The following is a 20,768-nucleotide window of genomic DNA, read 5'->3' on the forward strand; positions in this document are numbered from 1 at the left end:
TTTGCCACTGTTGCTTCTTCTAAAATGTTAAACTCAGTGACCTGAATTAATTCTTTCTTCGTCCCCTTTTCCCCCCTCCTCTGACTCCACATATAATAGCACATTGTGTGCAAGTTTTCTCATATGATTTTTCACCGATCTTAGAATTATGTGTACCTCTGAGGAATACTAAACAGGACCCTTGATACAATAATGGTTGCTGTTTTCCATCCCTCACATGGCTATGCTAGCAGTCCTGCTGTGATGTAACTTTGATTTCATGCCTTTGAAGGGTGGCTAATGCTACAAAGATCACTTTGTATGAAACCCCAACTGGCTGGAAGTTTTTTGGGAATCTGATGGATGCAAGCAGACTGTCCCTTTGTGGGGAGGAGAGCTTCGGGACCGGTAAGTGTGCAGTCCTGAGCCACCGCTTTCTTTCCTGTAAATGCTGCTTGCAGTGAAAGAAAGCTTAGACTGCTAAAGGCAGCACTGAAATAGCAACAGTAGCTGATGTGTCCTAAATCAAGATACAGCTTATTTATAACAACCCTGATGGAGTGTACACATTTGAAAAGCAATGAGCACGTTCTGCCAGGGAGGGCTAATTTTACTTTCAGAGGATCACATCTACTGAGGCAGGAAGTTTGATCCTTGAGTCTGTGGGGATTAAACAGAGTGATAAACACATTTTTCTTCCCTCGGTGGTCAAGGAAACCTTTATAAATGTTTTCATTTCTAAGAAGAAATATGGTGGAGCGAGTCAGTTTCTTGTTTTTATATAAGAGAAGGTTTCACCACAGCATTACATCTTCCTCTTTAATAGGCACACATTTTCCTTAGCAACAGGTTGTGATTTATTAAGGTTAAGTGGAGGGAGACCATTAGGGTGGAACTAAGTTGCTAGGTGATCAAGAAGTTGACGACAAAGCTCTATATGTAAATTGTGGTACGATGAAAGAGTAGAACATGGTACGCTTTGGGAGATGTCCCAAGACACCTAGATCCCACTTTCTATGCTCTCTCTCCTCTTCTATGTCTGTCCAATATCGACCTGAATTCCCACCTCCATGACCTTTCCTGTAACCCATCCTACATCAATCTCTTTCTTTTCTAAACATTCATTCAGGTGTGTGGCCCTTTCCCTCGTGTTGTCTCCAGCAGCCAGGTTACAAGGTACTTCAGTGGCCCTATTTCCTTTCCTCCTATTTCCTCTACCCGATATTTTGAAGTAAAAGGACCAGTCTTGGGCTTCCCTGGTGGCACAGTGGTTGGGAGTCCGCCTGCCAATGCAAGGGACATGGGTTCATGCCCCTGTCCGGGAAGATCCTGCATGCCGCGGAGAGGCTAGGACCGTGAGCCATGGCCGCTGAGCCTGCGCGTCTGGAGCCTGTGCTCCGCAACGGGAGAGGCCACAACAGTGAGACGCCCGCATACCACAAAAAAAAAAAAAAAAAAAAAGGACCAGTCTTCTGGGTCCTTCAGTACCATTCTTCCATCCTTTAGCAAAGAAAAGGTCAAAATCTAGCATTGTATCAGCCTTGCCATTAAGTTGCATGTCATGCTAGTTAAACAGAATAGAATGCTGATTTCTTTTCCTACAAGTCCTAGGGCAGGGTGGGTAGAATGGGCTGGTAAATTTGAGACACCCATTGACAAAATTCTAAGCAGTTTAATATCCTTGAGGGAGTGGCAATACTTCTTGGTAATGAATTGGCTTGATGGAATCGGAGAGTATTAAGCAAGATGGATGAGTCTGGTGGGTTGAACAATGTCTACAAAAAAGGCTACATGATTTCCCAAGGTTCTAGATCTTTGGTAAGAGGTGACAAGTCTACTGCTTAGTCCTTTCCTACCTCATAAAGTATGGATGGTGCCATGTTACTCCATGGGATAATAGATGAATACCCAATGGACCTGTGAGGTGGTCTTCTCCCATGAAATCTCCTCAGTGTTATCCAGTGCAGACTTGGTGTCAATAATTCTTCCCTATGGATGAAGCTGTCTTTGAAGGCAGGCACCGTGTCTAAACCTTTGGTTTCCTGACCCCATGTACCTATTTCAGTGCTGAGCCTAGCAAAAAGAGAAAAGTCTAGAACAGGTCTTTCCAGGGTGTTTGGATGTGTGGAAAGGTACTAGTTCCATGCAAGAGTTCTGAGTTCAATACAGATTGGGAAACTTGGAATATACCTTTCTGTCTTGGATATTCATGATGATGTTATCATTTGAGGATTCCAAAACATTCTGCTATAAGGAATCCCGTTTGTATAGTTTTACCTAAGCATAGTTAACTGCGATATCTCTTTTTTGTGGTATATCTAGTAATGTATTGCCCCACAGACCCATGTGGGTAGCATTGGTCAAGGTGGGTCAGAGTCTTAGCTGCTCCTCCCTCACATGACAGGCCTTCAAGATGCCAGAGGGCAGTTCTCAGGTCCTCTCTTCTCTGGCCACCCATCCCTAGTCCTCCAGTCATCCGCCACTTCATGTTGGTTATATACCCAGCATGAGTTTCTTGATGCTTCCCTGTTCACCAATGCCCTTTGAAGAAGATCGTGTCTAGAACTGAGCCCAAATCCTCCAGGATTGACCTGACAAGTAAAGAGTAGATGGGATGACTATTTCTAGAAAACTGGACCCTGTAGTTTTCTTGATGTAACTTTCATTTATGTTAGCTTTTAGGACATTTCGTAATACTGTTTAGCCCATGTAATGTTGTAGATAATTAAACCCCCTTAAGCTTTTACTTAGGGACATTTGCCAAGAAAAGTCCCCATGTTACGTTTGTGGAACTGATTTCTTTGAATCCAAGTATTAGATTTTAAGTTATTTCTTATTAAAACTTGTTCTTATTTGTTTACTTATTAACCCACTCATCAAATACTAAGTACCAACCATGGTTTTATCTTCCCTTTGATATGTTTTATATCAAAAGAGAGAATTCATCATAAGAACAATCCACAAACTCATTCTCTCTCTCTCTGAAAAAAAGACAATTGTTCTGCAATATTTCTGAGATAAGCATTTAAAAAACCAGGCTGCATAGCCATGGGTCTCCACTGCTAAGTGAGTGCAGCTGGACTTATTTAACTGAACTTCTGATCTCCTTATTTATAGAGGAGTTAATTTCCACCTACTATGTCCCTTGTCGGCAAATGCTTCCAACGGTTCCTTTACAGAGCTTCTCTGTAAAGGAGAAGTGATTCTACAAGCTTTGAAATGTTTAAATTCTGTAGCTTAATTGAGTACAGGGTCATTTATTTGTGTATTTTTCTAGGCAAGAGCAGAGGCAATTTCTCAGGAAAGCCTTCCTAACCTTCCAGAGTAGGTCCAGTCCCCTTATTATTGGACTTCATGGCACCGCATACTTCTTCCTTGCACGTATTACAGCTGTAACTTTACAATGATTTATGATTAACGTCTGTTGGTTCCACTAGAACGTCTGTTGGTTCCACTAGATTTTAAGCTCCATGAGGACAGGAGTCACATCTGTCTTGTTCTCCGTCATATCCCCAGAGCCTCCTATAAATCCCCAAATGGACCAGGTGCTCAGCAAACACTTGTTGAATGAATGGGAGAACACGCTCTTTACTTGGCATCCTCCATTCAGACCAACAGAATCCTGCTGTTGGAAAGGAAAGAACTTTAAATGTTATCCGACATAATTTTCTGTGTGTTGCCGGAGTCATAAATAACCAGTCAGTGCTCTTCTGCTTAAACACCCGCCTCCGTGGAGAATGCCCACCTCACCTCTGGCGGCTGCAGTCTGGGACTCTTGTGGGGACTCAGCATCATTCCCTCTCCATAGTCCAGACCTGAGGACCCAAGGTCTTTGTGAGACGAGATGACCTTTCATGAAAGAAAAGGAGAAGTTTACTGGCAAAGAGGTGCATAGGAGTCAGACTTCAGAACTGGCTCACCAAATAAAACAAACCACTAGCATTTAAAAGCACAAGCCATAATATGACTCTTACCAAGTATACGTTAGTCTGTTCCTGGTGGAGAAACAGCAACTGTCTAGCATGATTACTGTAGCCACCAAGGCTATGACACTTCCTCAGACATCAGCATTACAAATGCCAGGGATAAAGGTGTTTTTGTTAGGGCACCAGAACTAGACAGGGTGAACCTGCTGTTTCTGGTTGATCTCATGGAGCAGTTATTTGCCCCCCTAACTGTGGATGCTAACGCACGTGTTCATGCACAAGGGTGGAGGGAAACCTTGAATTCTTGGGAAACTGGGAAGGAAATAGAAAGTGAAGTCACTGAATAGATTAGAATGTCACTGCTTTTTAAACTCTTCCTTGGGAAAAGTGGGGGGTCCTGGGAAAGAGGGTTAGGAAACCAGGTTGAGGATTAACTTGGTATCATGTAGAAATATGCCAGTAAATTCTGATCTGGTTGGGTCCAAAGGTTAGCAATATTTTTCCCCCATCCCATCTTGAAAAGGTCCTAGTGACGATATATTATATAGGAGTGATTATCTTGAAGAAGTACAGCATTCATGCTTTGCAGATTTCTTTTAATTTTAATTTCTTATGAAAAGTCCTTCATATTTGTACTTCTTTTCATCAACTCATTCCTCAAATGTTTATTGAGCTTTGACTGTAACCCAGATACTGAATTAGGTTCTGGGAACACAGTGTTAAGCATAACCTCCCTGTGGAGGACTCCGTGGAGGCCACATTTGGGGAAGGAAATCGGACCCCGGCCAGGCTCTTACAAGTGTAATAGAAAGTGATAGAAACTGAAGTACAGGATGCTCTGGGAACTGTATAGTCAGGGCGCCTAACCTGGTTCTGTGGTGTAGGGGATTAGATGTCCTATCTACTTCTCTGCCTGCCCTGATTTGCATACCTACTGAGTACATTTTCCTGTAGGTAGAGCCCCCGCAGGAAGGTTAGAGCATCCCGTCTCTGGAAATTTCCCAGGCAGAACACCCCAGTAGAACTAGGCTGATACTCTAATTATAACTAACTCAGTTAAACTGTTACCTGCATGTCTGTCTCCCTCATCTGTACATCTGTGCTCTTCTGTGAGGGCAGGGAATGTATCTTATTCATCTTAGTATTTTCTCATATACTTGGAACATGGTAGGCACTGATTCAAATTTGTTGAGTATCAAATGGAGTTCGGGTTAAGACACATTTCCTGCCTGTCAGGCGCTTACCAATTTCCTCCAAAGAAACAAAGTTCCAGGGGCAGTCATGAAGCAGCACAAGATGAATTGATAAATGGAAAGTTTGGGGGTTGCTGAGGAGGAGCCCCCTTGAAGGCCAGCGTGGTCTGGAAAAGGCTTCCTGAGGAGCTTATCTGCCCTTTCACAGGGAAGTCATTTGTGCAGTGGAAGCCGAAGAGGACAGCACAGTGGACAGAGCAGGTCTGCTGGACCTCCCAGCCAGTCAGCTGAGGTCTGGGCATCCCCCGGGCAAACCTGTATTGAGAGCTGACTGCACACCAGGCATGAGCTGGGGATACAATTCTTGGCGTAGGTTGGGGTAGGAGCAGACAGGGTGTGATAGAATAGGGGTAAGGACAGAGGGTAACAAGTAAGGCATCCTAGATAAGGAGGAAGTTGAAAGTAGTTGCAGGAGATGTTGGCCAGGCTAATATGTGGGGTGGACATTTCCAGGCATGTTTAGGAGATTGAAGGAGAGACAGAGGTGGTCAGAGAAAGAGAGAGAGGCAGAGAGACAGAGGCAGACAGATGGATGCTAGGGTTTTCAGAGAACTCTGTGGAGCTCTTTTTCTGCTGCGTGGTCCATCCACAGGCCTTGGCCTGGCAGAGGCAGAAGCCCAGGCACTCCTGAGATGCTCGTACTGGTAAATGAAACCTAATCCCAAAACTATTGGCTCTTGGCTCCCTGAACAAAGGTTGACATTTTTCTTGGCTGAGACCAGAGTGTGCCCTGACTGAGCAGTTTATACATATCACAAGGTGCTGATTAAGTCAGAGTCAAGTGACAGGTGTTTGGAGATGCTGAAAGGGCAGAATCCCCATAGGCTTAGTTGGTCCCTGACCTGGACTAAGTATGAAAAGACCTGAGGCAAAACTCCTGTCAGCTAGGATCGGTGGTGCTTGCTGATAGTTTTCCCTTTCCTTACACTTCAGTGGGATTGGCTGTTTTTTTTAATTAAAAAAATGATACCAGTAATTCACATTCATAACTGGAAAAAATTAGATAAGGAAGAAGAGAAAATCACTGTAATCACACTGCCCGGAAAAAAAGAACTTATTGGGTTATATTCCATTTTCTTTCCCATTATGTAGAGTTAAGGGATGTTATTTTTTTATTTTATTTTATTTTTACTTTTTTATCAAGCACCATACCTTCTGAAATTTCTATTCTACCTAATTCAGATTTCTCTGATTCTATGTTCTTTTTTTTTTTTTACATCTTATTGGAGTATAATTGCTGTACAGTGGTGTGCCAGCTTCTGCTTCACAACAAAGTGAATCAGTTATACATATACATATGTTCCCATATCTCTTCCCTCTTGCGTCTCCCTCCCCCCCCCACCCCCATCCCACCCCTCTAGGTGGTCACAAAGCACCGAGCTGATCTCCCTGTGCTATGCGGCTGCTTCCCACTAGCTATCCATTCCACACTTGGTAGTGTATATATGTCCATGCCACCCTCCCGCCCTGTCACAGCTTACCCTTCCCCCTCCCCATATCCTCAAGTCCATTCCCCAGCAGGTCTACATCTCCATTCCCATCCTACCCCCAGGTTCTTCATGACATTTTTTTCTTAAATTCCATATATATGTGTTAACATATGGTATTTGTCTTTCTCTTTCTGACTTACTTCACTCTGTATGACAGACTCTAGGTCCATCCACCTCATTACAAATAGCTCAATTTCATTTCGTTTTATGGCTGAGTAATATTCCATTGTATATATGTGCCACATCTTCTTTATCCATTCATCCAATGATGGACACTTAGGTTGTTTCCATCTCCGGGCTATTGTAAATAGAGCTGCAATGAACATTTTGGTACATGACTCTTTTTGAATTATGATTTTCTCAGGGTATATGCCCAGTAGTGGGATTGCTGGGTCGTATGGTAGTTCTATTTGTAGTTTTTTTAAGAAACCTCCATACTGTTCTCCATAGTGGCTGTACCAATTCACATTCCCACCAGCAGTGCAAGAGTGTTCCCTTTTCTCCACACCCTTCCAGCATTTATCGTTTCTAGATTTTTTGATGATGGCCATTCTGACTGGTGCGAGATGACATCTCATTGCAGTTCTGATTTGCATTTCTCTAATGATTAATGATGTTGAGCATTCTTTCATGTGTTTGTTGGCAGTCTGTATATCTTCTTTGGAGAAATGTCTATTTAGGTCTTCTGCCCATTTTTGGATTGGGTTGTTTTTTTTTGTTATTGAGCTGCAAGGGACGTTATTTTTGAAAGCTTAATGAGGTAGTAGAAAATGTTAATTTTCCCTAAAAGTTTTTTTATTTTTCCTTATTAATAATGGTATCTTGCATTTATATTGTACTTAACAATTTATAAACTATTTCCACTCTCTATCGCAGTAAAGTCTTAAAATTGTGTGAGAAAGGTGGCATCATCCCCATTTTACAGTTGAAGAAACTGAGGCTTGGAAAAGTTAAGTAACTTGTCCAAATTCAAGCAGCTTATAAGTAAGTTTCAGATTCAGGTTTTCTGACTCTTAAGCATAAAACATTTTCCATTGAACAACAACTGCCACAACTGCAAAAACAACAGTAGCTTGAGAAACACATACACACACCATTGCCTTTTTTCACTACTAGCTTGTCATCATTCATTAGAACCCAAAAGAAAATGAAACTTACCCAGACTTCCTGAGTATTAGTCAGAGTTACCTAGAGTTTTGATACATCCAAGGTGATTAGTGAAATTAATGAGAATTTTCAAAGAGACTGGGGATTGTGTAAATGGAATAGAATATTTATTTATATTATCCAAGGCAGATGATTCGTTTATAATATTAGGTGTGTGATTTAGTTATCGCCAAGTAACTTGGTCAGAGTTGGGTGAGAGTTTTAGATTTTATTGTCATTTCTACATAAAGGAAAAAGCCAGTTCATTACTTGGAATAGGAAAAGCACAAAGGAACACTGCCCCCTATGCTTTCAGTCTAGCCACCTCCCTTCCGCCTCTCTGCACCCCACCCCCAAGAAAAAAGAAAAGAAAAAGGAAGGAAGGACGGGAAAAAAAAAACCAAACCTAGGGGTTCACAGATGAATAATTCCAAGCTGTACACTTCTGTCATGAATTCTCAGTATACTGGGGAAGCTGCTAGGATCTTACTGCTCAGGGTAAACTATTGCCAAAACATATCATCATTTGCAAAAGCTGTAGGAGCCAGAGAGCTAACTTTCTGTTCCTTGAAATAGCACTAAAGGCAAATAAAAGTCCATAGCTAATAAAATTAGGTTAACATTTCTGCAATTTGTTATATAAAGTGCTAAAAGTATTGCCTGATATTTCTAGTTTGTCAGCATCCAGGTTTTGAGAACTGCTGTTTCTAAAAGTAGTGTCTTACTGAAGAGGGACTCTTTTGGGGGGAAAAGTTGTATATTTTTATGAACCAAAAAGAGAAAGAGAAGATGTTGGAGTAGAATATTAATTGATTAATTCATTTATGAACTCCTTCACAATTAGTTATTTAATATATTCCATGTGCTATGCTAGCCACCAGACTAAGTTACAAGGATATAAGAGATGCCTCCAAGACATACATGGATAGTGGGGTAAAAGGCTCATAAATAGATGGCCGAGGCTCAAGGAGTATGGCGCCGCACCACATGTTTTGAGCAGTTGCTATGCGAGAAGAACAAGTAGCTCATCACTGTCCAGGGAAGCTGGGAGCTAGTCTCAGATAGGAGAGAGGATGTTTCAGCTGGGTCAAAAAGGATGAAGAGAGGAGGGAAACAAACTTACCTCATGCCTCATCGCCAGCATTGTGCTAGATACTCTCACAGTTGTAAGGAGAATAAGACCCAGTGGGATGTCAAGAAGGACAGAGAGGTACATAAAAAAGTTCAAGGCATGATAACATGCAAAACATTATTGGAGGGATTGTATCGAGTCCTATTCAGAAATCAGAAAGTAAAGCTCAATATCGTCTGCTCTTTTTAGAATAAGGAAGTTAAAGGCAAAAAAATGAGAGTTCTGTTCCCCATCAGTCTCTTGGGAAAGGGTCTCCATGCATATAAGCACATCCAAAGGAGCCAATTTGCTATTTTTGATAAAGAGTTTAGCAAGGACCTTAGCAGGAGACAGATGTGCCAGAGTTTATTTAACCAAACCCCTTTTGGTTAAAGAAAGATATCCTAGAATTGGAGGAGGATCCAGGAGGATCCACAAGTAGGTCCATTTTTAAGCCTTTCATACTTTTTGCCAAATTGCTCTCTGGAAGGACTGTACCCCTCCCAGCAGCAGCATGTTGGAATCCCATTTCCCTTATACCTCCCCGATGCTAGGTGTTCTCATTTTTAAATCTATGGCCATTTGTCAAACAAACAGCAGTTTCTTATTGTGATTTTAACTTTAATTTGTCTTCTTAAAAATAATACAGCTTTTTATTATGTAAATTGGGTACCTGTATTTATTCTTCCATGAATTGCCTATTTATACCCTTGGCCTGTTTTTCTATCAAGATTTTACTTTTTTCTTATTAATATATAAGAACTTTTTCTATATTGAGTGTTTTAAATATCTACTGTATATTGCAAATGTGTAGTTTTTTTTTTTTTAGTTTACCAATGGCCTTTTAATTTTATCTATAGTAGTTTTGCTGATAGAAATGCTAATTTTTAAGTAGAAAAATACATAGATTTGTTTTCTTTATGAATTCTGAATTTATATGTATTTGCCATCTCTAAGATTTAAAAAAATTACATATATATTCTAATATTTAAAGGTTTTCAGTTTTTATATTTCAATGTATAATTCATCTGGAATTCTTTTGTATGGTGTTTTACAGGGAAAAAAACTGATTTTTTCCCAACTGTTTAGCTAGTTAGACAAATACTACTTAAAAAGTAATCCATTCTTTCCTACAGCCTTAAAGTGACACCTTTATCATTTATTCAAGTCTCATATGTGTTTGGGTCTATTTCTGGGTGCTCTCTTTTGTTCCGTTAAGCTACCAGACTATTTTAGTTATTGAAAATCCACAGTGGTCATGTTCTTTTGTTTTTTCCACTCACATTCATACTTCATAATTGATACATCAAGTTCCACCAAATTATTCTGCTGACATTTTTACTGGCATTTGCCTTAAATTTCTAAAATTACTTTGGGAAACATCACCTTCTTTTCAATAGTATGTGGCTTTATTCAGTATGTGGTTTCTTCCATGTATTCAAGTTCCTCAGTAAAGTTTTATGACTTTTTTGGTTGGGTCATATACTGTTGAGGAGTTTATTCCCAAATATTTTGGAGAAATCACGTTTCTCACAGCCGCATGCTGTCCCCCGACCAGGTTCTGACCACATCCGTGAGAAAGACGGACTCTGGGCTGTCCTTGCTTGGCTCTCCATCCTAGCCACCCGCAAACAGAGTGTGGAGGACATCCTCAAAGATCACTGGCAAAAGTATGGCCGGAATTTCTTCACCAGGTAAGCCACAGCCTGGCTGGGCACAGAGGTAGCATGGGGAAGTGGATAGAGAGAATTCTCACGTGTACAAATTTTTTACTTCCTGTCTTAAGTGATAATAAAACCTCAGTTCCTTCAGCCTCTATCAATTGAGGATTTTTAATATAATTCAGTCAGGGTCGAGCTGAAGTCAACTTTTATGTTAGTCGTAAAGAACGAGGCTTAAAACTTTTAGTTAACATATTCAAAAGAATGAATGTTTTGTCAGCCTTTTAAATGTACCTATCAGGTGGACATGATAATACATTGGATTTGGATTCAGAAGAATGGATTAGAATTTTATTTCTGCCCCCTAGTAGATTGGGAAGTCATTTAACCTCTTTCTGTACTCAGTTTTCTCATTTGTAGAAATGGAAATAACAGTCTAGCTATTGAAAGTGTTCTATAAACTCTGGGACACTGAAAGTATGGAAACTTTTTCTGAAATTATGGAAACAATTATGCTTAGTCTAAATCAACTTTTCTGACTCATTAAAATAGGTCCCCAAAGGCTGTGTAGTTATCAATACTTCATTCATTGATTCAATATATATTGACTGTCTACCTACTTTCTGCCAAGCACTGGGGATTCATCAGTGGACAAAATACTTAGACTAGTTAGTAAGTCTTCTTTACCATACATACTTCTTTTTTTTTTTTTTTTTTTGTGGTACGCGGGCCTCTCACTGTTGTGGTCTCTCCCGTTGCGGAGCGCGGAGCACAGGCTCCGGACGCGCAGGCTCAGCAGCCATGGCTCACGGCCCCAGCCGCTCCGCGGCATGTGGGATCTTCCTGGAGCAGGGCACGAACCCGTGTCCCCTGCATTGGCAGGCGGACTCTTAACCACTGCGCCACCAGGGAAGCCCCATACTTCTATTTTTAAGAAGCATTAACATTTTTTTCCAGTTGTATTTTTCACTAATTTCAATTTGCCTTTCCCACAGTAAGTGTAAAAATCTAATAATTTTTTTCCTGAACCTCACTATTCTAATTATGGAAAATAAATATGAGGAAAAGCATATTAAATAAATTATTTATGTAAGAAATACAAAGGTATTATTCCTCTGAGCCTCAGTTGCCTTCTCTATGAAATAGGTGAGTTAGACTAGAGAATTTTTAAAATATGTCACAGATTTAATGGTCCATGATCTTTGGATAGTCAGGAAAAGAATTCAGCCTTCAGGAACTTGGCCTCCTTAATCAGGATCCTTTTTTTGACTTTGGACAAGTATATTGCTATCTTTCTCCCTCAGGTTATTTTTTGTGGAAGGTATAAGTGGTATCTGCCACATGGTACCACACAGTAGCCCTGGTAACCAATGCAAGAATCTCTACTTTCTAAGAACCAGAAAAATCTGGTAATTTAGAACAGCAGTCATGAACTGTCTAGAGCCTAAAGGATCATGAAGGCAGGACCATATCTGTTTTTGTAATCCATGGTATCACCAAACACTAATTCATAGTGACATTGTGTAAATATGCTTTGAAGAGATAAATGAATGAGTTAACAAATGAAAAGTAACCAGAATGGAATAAGGTTAGGAGGGTTTGTTCAGAGAGGGTCACTCTTGAATCAGTTAGGAGTCTTCATCTAAAAACGATCTTAACACATTTTTATTAATTTCACATAACTGCTAACCAAGTATTACAAATAAAGTCCTCAGAAACTGAATTTATGGTTAGTTAAGACTCCATTATACCCTCCATTTATTTAACAAAAAGTGCTTTTTGCATGCATTGTTTCACATCGGCTTCGAAAACAGTTATTGATAAGGCAACTGAGATTCTAAGACATGAAGCAGCTTTCCCACAGTTGCAGTTGGTAACCAATAAAGGCTGGGTTCATAGCTCGTTCTGATTCCAAAGCCCAGATTCTTTCCATTATACCCTTCTGTGCCTAGGATTTATAGAACATTTCCCTCAAACACCCAAAGGTCACAGATGTAAAGCACAAACGCCTGGTTGTAATTTTTTTGCTGTTTATCATTTTAACTGGGGGAAAGAGCTGACTTCAGGATTAAGGGGACTGCTGTCCTTGATTCATAGAATCCTGGAGCCAGAATAGTTGGCCTTATTCCCTGGTATTTCTCATGTCTCAGAGGTGTCTGCTTGCACATATCATATTTGTTTCACTATTGTAAATAAATATAGACTCTGCTATCTTGAGCCTCTAAAAAAGAACTCTCTCAAGAGGGTGTGTGCCACTAGGACAAGAAAAGCCACCTGTAAGAGTCTTTAACCTCATAAGAAAGAAGTCAAGAACAATTCTTGGAGGAAAAGTAACAGTCATAGAATTTCATTTGTGATGTACTTTTTGTTTCTTGGCCCTTTTGCATCCACACCAGGCCTCCTCTGTCAGGGTGGATGCTGTGGACCGGAATCCACTCTCACTGAGAGGAGGGAGGCATTTCAGGTGTAAAGAGTTAGGGCTTTAAAAAAAAAAAAAAAGAGTTAAGGCTTGGCTCCTTCATTTGGTCAGTGAAGAATTGGCCTTGGGCTTCCCTGGTGGCGCAGTGGTTGGGAGTCCACCTGCCGATGCAGGGGACGCGGGTTCGCTGACCTGGTCTGGGAGGATCCCGCATGCCGCGGAGTGGCTGCGCCCATGGGCCATGGCCGCTGGGCCTGCGCGTCTGGAGCCTGTTGCAAAGCAGCAGCGGGAGAGGCCACAGTGGTGAGAGGTCCGCGTACCGCCAAAAAAAAAAAAAGAATTGGCCTTACTTGAGGAAGCTCCTGTGGAGACTGGAACTCTCCTTATCCAAAATCTCAGCAGCCTCAGGCAGGTCCCAGACTGGGACCCTTCCCAGCATTTATCCCATAGAAGCTCCAGCAGTTTGGAAGAGCAGTGCCTGAGTCACGTGTGCATTTATGCAGATAACATTGCTTTTGTTTCTACATCCTCAGGATGTGGTGATTAAATGTTAGATAATCTCTCTCAAAAGGCTTTGAAGCTTCTAAGAGCTTTATTCTGTAGAAGAGCCAAGATGGGAGTTTTCTGCTTATTCAGAAAAGCTCCTAAGCCTTTCCTGAAACCCTCCAAACCCTTCTTTTCATCCCTCGTCTGCTCCATCCCCAGAGAATGACACGCTCATATTTTTGCCAGCTTCTTCTGAAGTTAGATGGTTTGGGGGAGGGCCAAACAAATGCTGTAGAAAGTGGTGATATAAGTTGGTGTGATCTGAAGTCAGCCCACAGGCCTCAACTTTGTGATTTCTTCCAGGTATGATTACGAGGAGGTGGAAGCCGAGGGCGCAAACAAAATGATGAAGGGCTTGGAGGCCCTGATCTCTGATCGCTCCTTCGTGGGGAAACAGTTCCCAGTGGGAGATAAAGTTTACACTGTGGCGAAAATTGATAACTTTGAATACAGTGATCCGGTGGATGGAAGTGTTTCAAGAAATCAGGTAGGAACAGACGTATGTGCAATGTGGGAGAGAAGCCTCAGAGCTTTGTCTCTGAAATCTCAAGAGAAAAAAGAAAAAGGCTTCTTGGTCATTTGTCCTTTGCTGCCCTGTTTTCTCAAGTGACTGCTGAGTCACACATGATTTGCACAGGTACTTGTAGGGAAAATGGTTTTTGCCCTGATTCTACGTACACCCCTATGCCCTCATTCTGGGATTCTTAGTGTAGACTGCAGAAAGACTTTTACATTCTCCAGAATTCTATGCAAGAGGTCATGTTGAATGTGTGTGCAGAAAAGAGCCCTAGAATCTTAAAAAGATGGAGAACTGCTGCCTTAGACCTCAACCTCCTTCTTCTCTCTCAAGAGCTTGTAGCAGAATGCCGGCGTGGCATGAGAGTAGCCTCTTCATAGGCATTTCTGTGATATGTTCTGATTTCTAAAAAAGAAGAAAAAAACAGACAAGCCATTTACAGACTTAGAAACATTCACTGTTATTACCTGTAGCACGTGACTCACAGCTGACCCTAACACAGCAGCGCGTAGGAGGACATCACAGTTGAGACCCTGGACCGTGTCTGGATATGTACAGAACGGTTAGCGTTTCCCTCACTGGGCACCAGGCACCCAGGGTGCAGGCTGGGTCAGCCCTTCTCACTAACACCCGGGCTCAGGCTCCTCTCTCCTCTGGTTCTGTTGTTGTTGTCACAGAATGGACTCATAACTTAGAAACAAAGATAATAAAGAGGGAGGTAAGATTATGCTATAGCTGTCCAGTTAGCTTTTTTTCTGATCCAGACCCAGATTTTTGGCTGGGTCCTTCTCAAGGCATCCAGCAGGCTTTGAAGGAGTTGGGCTGCAGGACTTTTTTAAAGTCTCTCTCTGGAGAGCAGGTAGTGGACGAGTGGATGGAGCATGGCCACAGTGACCCTCAGTGCCTGGAGTCTCCCTTTGTCAAAATTCTGGCCCCGTGGCTTTTCTTCCTTATGCTTTTTCACCATCTGTGAGAACTTTGGGTCTAGTATGGATGATCGTAAATGATGTCTGAGATAATTAGAAAAAGAGAGGCCTGGGGTTGAGGAGAGGGTGGGTGTAGGAAAGGGGAGGGTGGGGTCCGGGGGCCGCAGAGCAGAGCAGAAGATTTTGTGGTGAGGCTTCAGAGAGAGAACAGACCCTTAGGCAAAGTAAACCCTGACTCTACGCCGCATCCGGCATGTACCAGGAGAGAGGGGGGATGCTGAGGTATGCATGGGAGGGGCGTCGGCGTGAGCACGGGCCCTGTGCTCTGTGCTCAGAGGAGGAAGTCAGCAGCTCCACGTTTTGTAATCAGAAAGTCTGAGCATTTAGATGGAAGACCGGGGAGGGGGGAAAATCTTCTGAAGTAGATATAGCATCTGCAATCAAGTGAAAAAAATTTAAGAGGCTTCAAGTTGAAAGTTGTGGGAGGAGGAGGCCAACCCTGGTATGTGTCTAGAAAGCAGGAAATGGTAAACGGGTATTAACTGTATCCTCCCCACGTTGACTAAGTGGGAATGTACTCTGTGTATTTCATCTGCTGTCTTCAGTGTTGAGTGGCATGATTAAACCCTGGATTGGGTCTGGTGACAAATAGTAGATGAGAGGTAGTACCTTTCCTTTTGGTAGGCCATCAGCTTTATGCAAAGTTCTTTTTATGGAAGAATTGACAGCCTCATCAAGACTGAAGGGTCTTCAGATAACTGTCTTGCTCAGCCTTCTTACCTCAAGAGTCCCCAGCCTTTTTTCCCTGAATCAAGATTATCGAGGACAAGAGATGAGGCCAGAGAGGGAAGGCGGAGGGCAGGAGATAGAGGGGCGGGGCTTGGCATTGCACCCACATGGGCCCTGCTTTCAGTCATCAGGCATTGGTGGAGACTGACCGCTGGATCTGGCTCAATAGGTCGGAATAGCTGGCCTCTGCCATTTGGGGCACGTGGCTCCCTGTTCTACTTTGAGGCTCTCCATCAGTGTTTTGCAAAGAGTTCTTCCTCTGTTTCACCCGAAACCTCCTCTGCTCTGGTTTCAGCCCATTCTGTCCGTGTTTCCCTCCTGATTTGGAAATCGGATTTCCGTATCTAGCAGCTTATTTATTTATTAACTTATTTATTAGGCTTCAAACTGGAATGGTTAGTCCATAAATCACAGGGAAGTGGGATGGAGAGGGCAGGGCTTGTGTCAGCCAGCCTCCCCAGGATCCTGTCTCCCGCCTGACCCTGGGGATGTTTTTCCCCCATGAGCCCAACCCCCATTGGCTGGATGCAGTGACAGGCTGACCGAGGGCAGACTCACGGGGCTCAACTGTGGCCGTTTCTCAAGGATCTAATCCTCCGACTGATCAAGTACGGATGAAATGAGATCTCCAAATAGACCCCTCATAACTTGTCAGCCTTCAATCTTTCTTCCAGCATGCGAGGAAAAAAGAAACTCTGTTACCTTTCCCAGGGCTTGCGGCTCATTTTTGCAGATGGTTCTCGCATCATCTTTCGACTGAGCGGCACCGGGAGTGCAGGCGCCACCGTTCGACTGTACGTCGACAGCTATGAGAAGGACATCGCCAAGATCTACCAGGACCCCCAGGTAATGCCCAGGCCCTGCGCCCTGGCTAGTTCTTTCTGTTGGAGGGAAGGGTAGTGGCTTCATTGCGCCTGTCATCACAACCCGTTTCTCAAATGATCAGACAGGTGGGCTCACTTTCCTCCACGTCTTCTTCAGTGCATCAGAAGGCAATAATAGCTAACAATTATCTGAGCATTTTCTATTCACCAAGCTCTGTTCTAAACCCATTACCCAAATGGATACACTCATTTCATTCTCAAATCTGTTATTCTTATCTATTAATACCCCTTCTACAGATAAGGAAACGGAGGCTCAGAAAGGTTAAATAATAGTTAATAGGTTCACACGCCTGGTTAAGTGGCAGATTCAAGAGAACTAATCTTTCAAATCAGCCCCTGATCTGGTATTCTGGTCTGTCACTGATTATTTGCCACTTTGCTTGGTCTCATCACCTGCCCTGGCAGAACATACACTGGCTCTAGATTTGGTCAGGGCTAGGGGGTAGGCAGGGAGAGACTGTTTCGTGGCCCAGAAAGAAAGGTCTTTATGGGAGAGTCTTCGGACTTGCAACCTGTATTTTGGGGTCCCAGCCCCACCCAGAGTGTCTCCAGAAGTATGTTAGAGTGAGGAGGGGCCCTGGGAGCCAGAGGTGGAACAAAGAACTTGGAGGACAGCCACCCAAATGGGGAAGCAGGGACGCACAGGGGAGAGTTTCCCCACGTGTGTTCCTTGTTTTGGAAACTGCTCCCCAACCAGAGCTCCAGAGCCAAAACCAGTTTAGGAAGTGCTGGGGTACATTAGCCCCGCCTTAGCAGCTCACGACACACACCTCGCCTTAAAGCTCGGAGCAGACTTGCAGTACATATGCCAGTTCGCCATGTCTATTCTCCCACAAAGCCCTTTTCCTTCTGACACCTAATTAGAATCCTGTGAAACTCATTTGGAAACCCCTGGCATAGTGATTTTGATCTCTCTAACCTGTTTTGGAGTTAGATCTTGTTTTAAATTCAGTTCCTTTATAACTGTGTGTCCCTGGGTAAGTCTTTTCAATGTTCTGAGCTTTGGTTTCTTTGTCTGTAAAATGGCAGAATGCTACTTACCTCACAGAGTTGTTACAGGGATTTAAGGAGATGATGAAGGCAAAATTCTGAACACTGCCTGACATATCGAACTAGCTTTTGAGGAAAAGTGGCTCTTACAATTGTTTTTATTACAAAAAGAGAGAAATGAAAGGGTGCTTCAAGTTTACAGTTTTTCCAGTGGCCAGGCATTAGCTCCAGTTATCGCCAGATTGCTGTGGTGTTGAGACATCCCTAAAACTAAAATCAAAGGGGATGGTGTCTACATTGTAGATCCACAGAATAATAGCGCAAGAGCAAAAGAGGAAGGAAGTTGTGTTTCTCTGTCTTAATACCTGACACATGGTAAATACAAAGAATGAGTGAGAGTTGTTTCGTCTGAACCATAGTCCTCAGGAAGTGGGAGGGCACTGAAGGATGCAAGGTGCCCACATGCCCAGGTGTACCACCATTCTATCTGGGGACATGCCTTTCCCCTGGGCCTCAGCCTCAGCACTTCATTGGGACTGTTGGAGCCCCAAAGGGAATGGCAAGTGTGCCATTGTGTACAGCACAATGGTATGCCAGTGTGTACAGCGGTTCTCCAACTTTCTTCCAGGTGTAATGAGCTGGTAGAGATTTAGACGAGGGAAAGCAACAGTGGTCAATAGAAAATGTACTACTCTTGGCTCTGCCCTTGAATCACTTGGTCAAATCACTTCACTTCTTTGGGTATCAGTTTCCTCATCTATAAAATGGGCAGTTCAACTAGATACATAGTTTTCTTTTTTTAATATTAAAATATTTATTTATTTAAGCAACAGCAGAATTCTTTTTTCCCTTAAGTGAGAGGTAGATGGGAGGGTGGTGTATTTTGAAAAGAGTGCTTTGGGTAGAGTGTGAGAAACAAATAGGAGGGTGCAGAAACACATCTTACCTGTTCCGGGTAAGAGGGAGGACTTGGTTTACCGAGAGCTGTGGCACTGGGGTGGAGAGAACTGGGTGACAATGGGAGAGAGGTAGAAGATAAGTCACTTAGGCTACTGGTGGGTTGGACAACAGGAATGTGAGGGAGGAAGGTGTCAAGAATGACTCCTATTCATTCACTTGCTTTATGTAATAGATCATTGACTGAAATAGGGAATGCTGGAACTAGGTTTTTCTGCGAAGAAAGAACATGTCTTTGTTTTTAGACTTACACAGTTTGAGGAGCCTTTGGGTTATCGGAGTAGGCAATCAGACATGGGTCTGGAGCTCGAGGCCTACTCAGGGCTGGAGCTATGGATCCGTGTCTAGAGAAAGTGATGGCAAAGGTTTTTCTCTTTGTGTCTCCCTCAGGTCATGTTGGCTCCCCTTATTTCTATTGCCCTGAAGTTGTCCCAACTCCAGGAAAGGACGGGACGCACTGCACCCACTGTTATCACCTAAGAAGACAGGCCAGATGCGGTACATCCTTCCACCCCAGGCCCTCCGAGTCATCTGATTGAAGAGCATGAACAGAAACAAAGTGTATTCACCCAGGCTTTTTAGGATTCGGTTCTTCCACTAACCAGTCATTTGCAAATGGTACAATTCCAAGACAGTGCCAATTGATATGCCCGTAGGAGCCATGCAGGAAAGAGAAAAAAAAGGACCCAGGGGCTTATACTACTGTCAGTTCCTTTTTGTGTCCTCGTGCACCACTGGTGTGTGGGTGTTTGTCTCCTTAGCACCAGGTCCTGTTTCCACTACAGTGGAAGATGGAGGTTGAGCATCAGCTCATGAGGCTAATTTCCATCCTTAGGATCCACCCGTGAAATGATAGCGCAAGTTCCTTTCTCCTTTGTGAGCCTTTCCCCCCATTTACTGTTTACATATAATCCAGCAAAATGCAGTTTCTGGTGCCTTCTCTCCAATCAGTTCTTTCCTCAGAGTGAGACGTGCTTGTCTACAGAGTTCTGCCTTGTTCTGTAGCATAGTCCCATTCACACAAATATTTTGGGATATTAAAGCGAAATAAGCTACTATTTCTGTATGTCTTTTTTCTTTCCTACAAAATGCTCTTTTGATTTCAGAAAGAAACCAGATTTTTTTAGAGGGGGTGGGTGGTATTGTATTTTGTTTGGATGTCCTAGCTAGAAAAAAAACGTTCTCTGTGCTTGGTTTAAAATTAGACTCAAGAACTATAATTTCAAATCTTAGCAGGGTCAGCTGGGCCCTGGCTCCTTCGGAGGTGGATAAATTAAGCTCGACATGGTTAACTTGGAACAAGGAAAAGGAAGATAGTTTTCAGGAGATCTTAAATAGCAAAGCACCGTCTTGTGCCTTGTGGTGCTGAGATGCCACCCTGCCTGTTGAGGGGACAGAAACAGAACTCTCGGAATCTGAGAGCAGGATTTCTGGCATTTGGCTGGAAATCTTGAGCCTGTTGGCATCTTATTCATCTTAGACTATATTCAGCCCACGAGCGTAACTTAGTAGTTAAAAGCATAGTCTTGGGAGCCAACAGACCTGAGTTTGAATACCACTTGAGACCTTGAGTGATCTTGGAATGTCATTCTCCTTATCTTTAAAATGGGCTTGAAAAATAGTTCTAACTTTGTAGGGTCATTGAGAATATAAAGCAAGTAAGTCTGTGAAAAGCCATGGGCACAGTATCTCATTCATGGTAGGTTATCAAATAAATGGGAACTAGGATTACGTTTACAATATTGTTTCTAGATTTTAAAGAATCAGAAAAACAAAAACTATAAAACAAATATTTGAAGTGCATTGTATGGTTTGGAAGGCACTTCCCATAGTCACCTGCCATATGGACTGTTCCAGAGAGACAGCCCAGCTCTGCACCCCTCCCCGACCCAGGGTGGAATCCCCGTTCCAGGTGGCAGGGTCTTTATCTGGGGTGAGATTTCCAGTGTTGCCATTTAACCAGGGAGTCCAGCCCAGCAAACCGAACTGAGCTTTGACAGTGATGAGGGGAAGATGAATACTTGCTGAACGTTAATCCTATACCAGGCGCTGTGCTGAGTGCTTTCCATATACTCTGTAAATGCTCCCAATAGCTATGAGGTAAGTACTCTGAATATCCCCGCTTTAGAGATGAGGTTCAGCTCATCATCCAAGCTCGCACCACGGGAGGGTGG

General features: G+C 42.8%; 1 protein-coding gene across 2 annotated transcripts in view; it reads left to right on the top strand.

Annotated features, from left to right (window-relative positions):
- The window catches only part of PGM1 (phosphoglucomutase 1), a 57,703-nt gene extending 38,053 nt beyond the window's left edge, over positions 1 to 19,650 (top strand). For both annotated transcript variants that reach the window (XM_065886404.1, XM_065886396.1), the window contains exons 7-11: positions 272 to 387; positions 10,464 to 10,599; positions 13,835 to 14,018; positions 16,475 to 16,609; positions 18,985 to 19,650. In XM_065886404.1, the coding sequence (XP_065742476.1) occupies positions 272 to 387; positions 10,464 to 10,599; positions 13,835 to 14,018; positions 16,475 to 16,609; positions 18,985 to 19,074 (661 nt within the window). In that variant the 3' untranslated portion in view covers positions 19,075 to 19,650. The remainder of the gene's footprint in view (positions 1 to 271; positions 388 to 10,463; positions 10,600 to 13,834; positions 14,019 to 16,474; positions 16,610 to 18,984) is intronic.
- Positions 19,651 to 20,768: the final 1,118 nt, after the last annotated feature.

The sequence above is a fragment of the Phocoena phocoena genome, chromosome 1 (assembly GCF_963924675.1).
Source record: "Phocoena phocoena chromosome 1, mPhoPho1.1, whole genome shotgun sequence".
Taxonomy (NCBI): domain Eukaryota; kingdom Metazoa; phylum Chordata; class Mammalia; order Artiodactyla; family Phocoenidae; genus Phocoena; species Phocoena phocoena.